We start from the raw sequence: 3,401 nt of genomic DNA on the forward strand, positions 1-3,401 counted from the left end.
TATTCGAAAACTAAAGTAGTATTTAGATACGTTTCTTAATCAATTTTTTTATTAAAAAAAGCTGGTGCGGCTCTAAAGCGTGCGCGCACCAGTTGCTTGCTCCTGCCATGTGCTGATTGGCGCGCCCACATGGCATTGTCCATAACAAAATTTAAACCGCGTGATGCGTGATGCGCCATGTCTCTTCCCTGCTCCGGTGCTCCCTCCCCACCAAACCTACCCGCTGCCCCTGTGTTATTTATATCGCACGCAACGCCGGGATGCGGCAGCCACAACACATCCCACAACCATTATTCTTGTTCCACTGCATCAGGTCGTCCAACTCTCCAAGCGGCAAGCGCCATGCCTTCTTCCGCGCAGGTTCTGCTCTGCCTCGCCGCCGTGCTCGCGGCGGCGGCGGCCACCACCGCCGAGGCGCACTCGCAGTGCCTGGACAACCCGCCAGACCGGTCCATCCACGGCCGCCAGCTGGCCGAGGCCGGCGAGGTCGTCCACGACCTCCCTGGTGGCCTCAGGGCCTACGTCAGCGGCGCCGCGAGCTCGAGCCGCGCCGTCGTCCTCGCCTCCGACGTCTTCGGTCCGTACCACACGCTCTCGCAGTTCTCTCTAGTCGTTTGGGCATACTTTTTTTTTTAAAAAATAAAATTTGGACAGCAAGCTCTCCTTTCTTTCTCCCTCTAATCGATTATTCCTGGCATGCAGGGTACGAGGCGCCATTGCTCAGGTACATAGCTGCATCCGTTCGATTCCTGCTCCTCCTCCTTCTCCGGCGTACCCCAGTTTTAGGAGACTTGTAACAGACAGAGCATATGTATTCCATCCTTGATTTAGCTGAAATCTGTGGTTGGTGTTCAATAACGCAGACAGATAGCAGACAAGGTCGCCAAGGCAGGGTACTTCGTCGTCGTGCCCGATTTCTTGAAGGGAGACTACTTAGACGACAAGAAAAACTTCACGGAATGGCTCGAGGCTCACTCTCCGGTCTGTTCTATGCACTTTTCGTTACTCTGTCCCTATCAATATATATATATATCGCCATCATCTTTTTTTTTTCTTCTTCGCGTCGCGTCGCATCGCAAGAAACTACTGCAAGCAAAATTGATTGGTTGGTTGGGGATCCTATCGATCTTTACAGGTGAAAGCTGCGGAAGACGCTAAGCCACTGTTCGCCGCTTTGAAGAAGGAAGGGAAGTCCGTCGCGGTGGGAGGCTACTGCTGGGGAGGTATGTGACATCCACGCCAACTGAAACGAACACTCCAACTCCTCCATTTAGTTCAGGCAACACATAGAGCGTTCTGTTTCTCACATCCGGCCTTGTTGCTGCTGCTTCCTCTTCACTGGCATGGCACTTGGCAGGGAAGCTGAGCGTGGAGGTGGGGAAGACCAGCGACGTCAAAGCTGTGTGCCTTTCGCACCCGTACAGCGTCACTGCCGACGACATGAAAGGTGCAGTGCAGTGCAGTGTGCTCCTCCTCTTCTTCTATGCTGCGTCACTAGCCTCACCGCATGTGTTGGTTCGAAATCGAAACAGAGGTGAAATGGCCGATCGAGATCCTGGGGGCCCAGAACGACACGACCACGCCGCCGAAAGAAGTGTATCGGTTCGTGCATGTGCTGCGTGAAAGACACGAGGTGAGCTCCAAGCTACGACTGATTGCAATGACACTGTGTGGATCGGATACCGGCCAGCTCATTATTCTAGTGGTGGTGGCACACACAGGTTCCCTACTACGCCAAGATCTTCCAGGGAGTCGAGCACGGGTTCGCCTGCAGGTACAACACCACCGACCCTTTCGCCGTCAAGACCGCAGAGACGGCCCTCGCCTACATGGTCAGCTGGTTCAACAAGCACCTCAACTGAATGAAGCCTGCACTGCACCCACCAGACTGAATTCAATAAACCACTGCAGTGCTGTGATATTTTGTTTCGATTCATGGCTCCCCAGATTGATTTGTCATGGCTAAGACCTCTACTACTGTAATTTCCTTCATTTTTTGTCTCTTCAAACTCTCTGTATTCTTTTTTTTGCTTTTTATGATCGCAATAAAGTTCAGTAGGGGTATACCCCTCCTGTTTGCTTCAAACCGCGCCTGACTCTGTCTGTCAGTCCATCTCCACGCGCCTCAGGTGACGCTGGGCCAAGTCGTGGAAATGGCTAACGGGCCAGGAAGCCTAGTGCGCTTGTATCTGGGCTGGACTGGGCCAACTGAACCGGCTCTTTGTCGTCTCCACCTACGCGCGCGTGGATACAAGCAGAGCCACGGCTCTTTGTATCGGTACTAGCTTGTACGAACATCAATGATCAAACCCTTCTAAACTATGAAATCTATCGTCGCTACCTAGAGCCACACAACTCATGGTTTTGAAAAGCCATCGCACTACATGACGCTTCATTTACGACGACCTAGGTTGGTTGCTAAAAACGCATTCGGTTGGTCAGAGCGATCTATACGGATGGTTTTTGCAAGTGACGTCGCTAAAAGTTTTAGCGACCGACATCTTTTTAGTAATCGATCGTCTGTTGTTGATATCGTATATTTAGCAACCAACAGAAAGTTGTGGTACTGACAGTTGTTATTACCAATAATAAATAGTCAATTAGCATTTAACAACGACATATCCGATATATACACAAAAGCACCACAAATCATAGCTTTTTATACACATAATCAGATAAACATACATAATTAATTAGTTTTCCACAATGACTAATCCACATATCACATAAACAAAAAATCAATGGACTTTGCACATGTTTTTTCACAAAAAAACTACATCTAGTGTGTTTTGCACATGTTTGCAAACACTTTACAAAATCATTCACAAAAGAATGGATGCTTCAAGCAAAGTGCCATGTAGATCTTGGTTAGTTTGCACCTGGCATCTCTTCAAAGGTTTAGCCTTTTGCTCCAGTGAACATGCTCATCAAAAACTGAAAAACACAACCACATTGTTGTTATGTATTCATGAACAAGCTCTAAATGTCTGAATGAAACAAGTGACACCTAAGAGGGGGAGGGATGAATTAGGACTTCTAAAACTTTCTCTAAACTAGGCCCCAAATAAATCCCTAAATAAAAACCTATGCAAATAATCAAACTAGAATGTGCAAACTAGGTTTTGTTTAAGTGTTGCTATCTCTACCGCAATGTCTAAGTTTCAATCCTCAACAATTTAAGTATAAAGACAAGATTGAAACTTCAATGCTTAATGTAAATGCGGAAGCTAAAGAGCAAGGTAGAGATGTAAACTCTCGTGGATGATGCTGGTATTTTTACCGAGGTATCCGGAACTACGCAAGGTCCCGACTAATCCTCGTTGGTGCCCCTACACAAAGGGAAGCCCACGCGAGGGCCAAGCACCACGGTTGAGTAACTCCGTAGAGAGCAGCGGGCCTTC

The 3,401-nt window shown here is 48.4% G+C and overlaps 1 protein-coding gene across 1 annotated transcript; it reads left to right on the forward strand.

The window, feature by feature from the left end:
- The first annotated feature begins 280 nt into the window (after window positions 1–280).
- LOC103653384 (endo-1,3(4)-beta-D-glucanase-like) lies at window positions 281–2,086 on the forward strand. The gene is made up of 7 exons (NM_001301451.2): window positions 281–577; window positions 703–724; window positions 864–981; window positions 1,136–1,223; window positions 1,358–1,447; window positions 1,533–1,633; window positions 1,722–2,086. Exons 1-7 carry the CDS (start codon window positions 343–345, stop codon window positions 1,860–1,862), a joined length of 795 nt encoding a protein of 264 aa, NP_001288380.2. The 5' UTR covers window positions 281–342; the 3' UTR covers window positions 1,863–2,086.
- Window positions 2,087–3,401: the final 1,315 nt, after the last annotated feature.

This window comes from Zea mays, chromosome 4 (assembly GCF_902167145.1).
Source record: "Zea mays cultivar B73 chromosome 4, Zm-B73-REFERENCE-NAM-5.0, whole genome shotgun sequence".
In the NCBI taxonomy this organism is placed as follows: Eukaryota; Viridiplantae; Streptophyta; class Magnoliopsida; order Poales; family Poaceae; genus Zea; species Zea mays.

Excerpts from the sequence above, each read along its gene's own strand:
- LOC103653384 (NM_001301451.2), top strand. The coding sequence starts at position 343 with ATGCCTTCTTCCGCGCAGGTTCTGCTCTGCCTCGCCGCCGTGCTCGCG. Across the intron at positions 578-702 it reads CCTCGCCTCCGACGTCTTCG|GGTACGAGGCGCCATTGCTC; the intron begins GTCCGTACCACA and ends CCTGGCATGCAG. Across the intron at positions 1,448-1,532 it reads CACTGCCGACGACATGAAAG|AGGTGAAATGGCCGATCGAG; the intron begins GTGCAGTGCAGT and ends AAATCGAAACAG.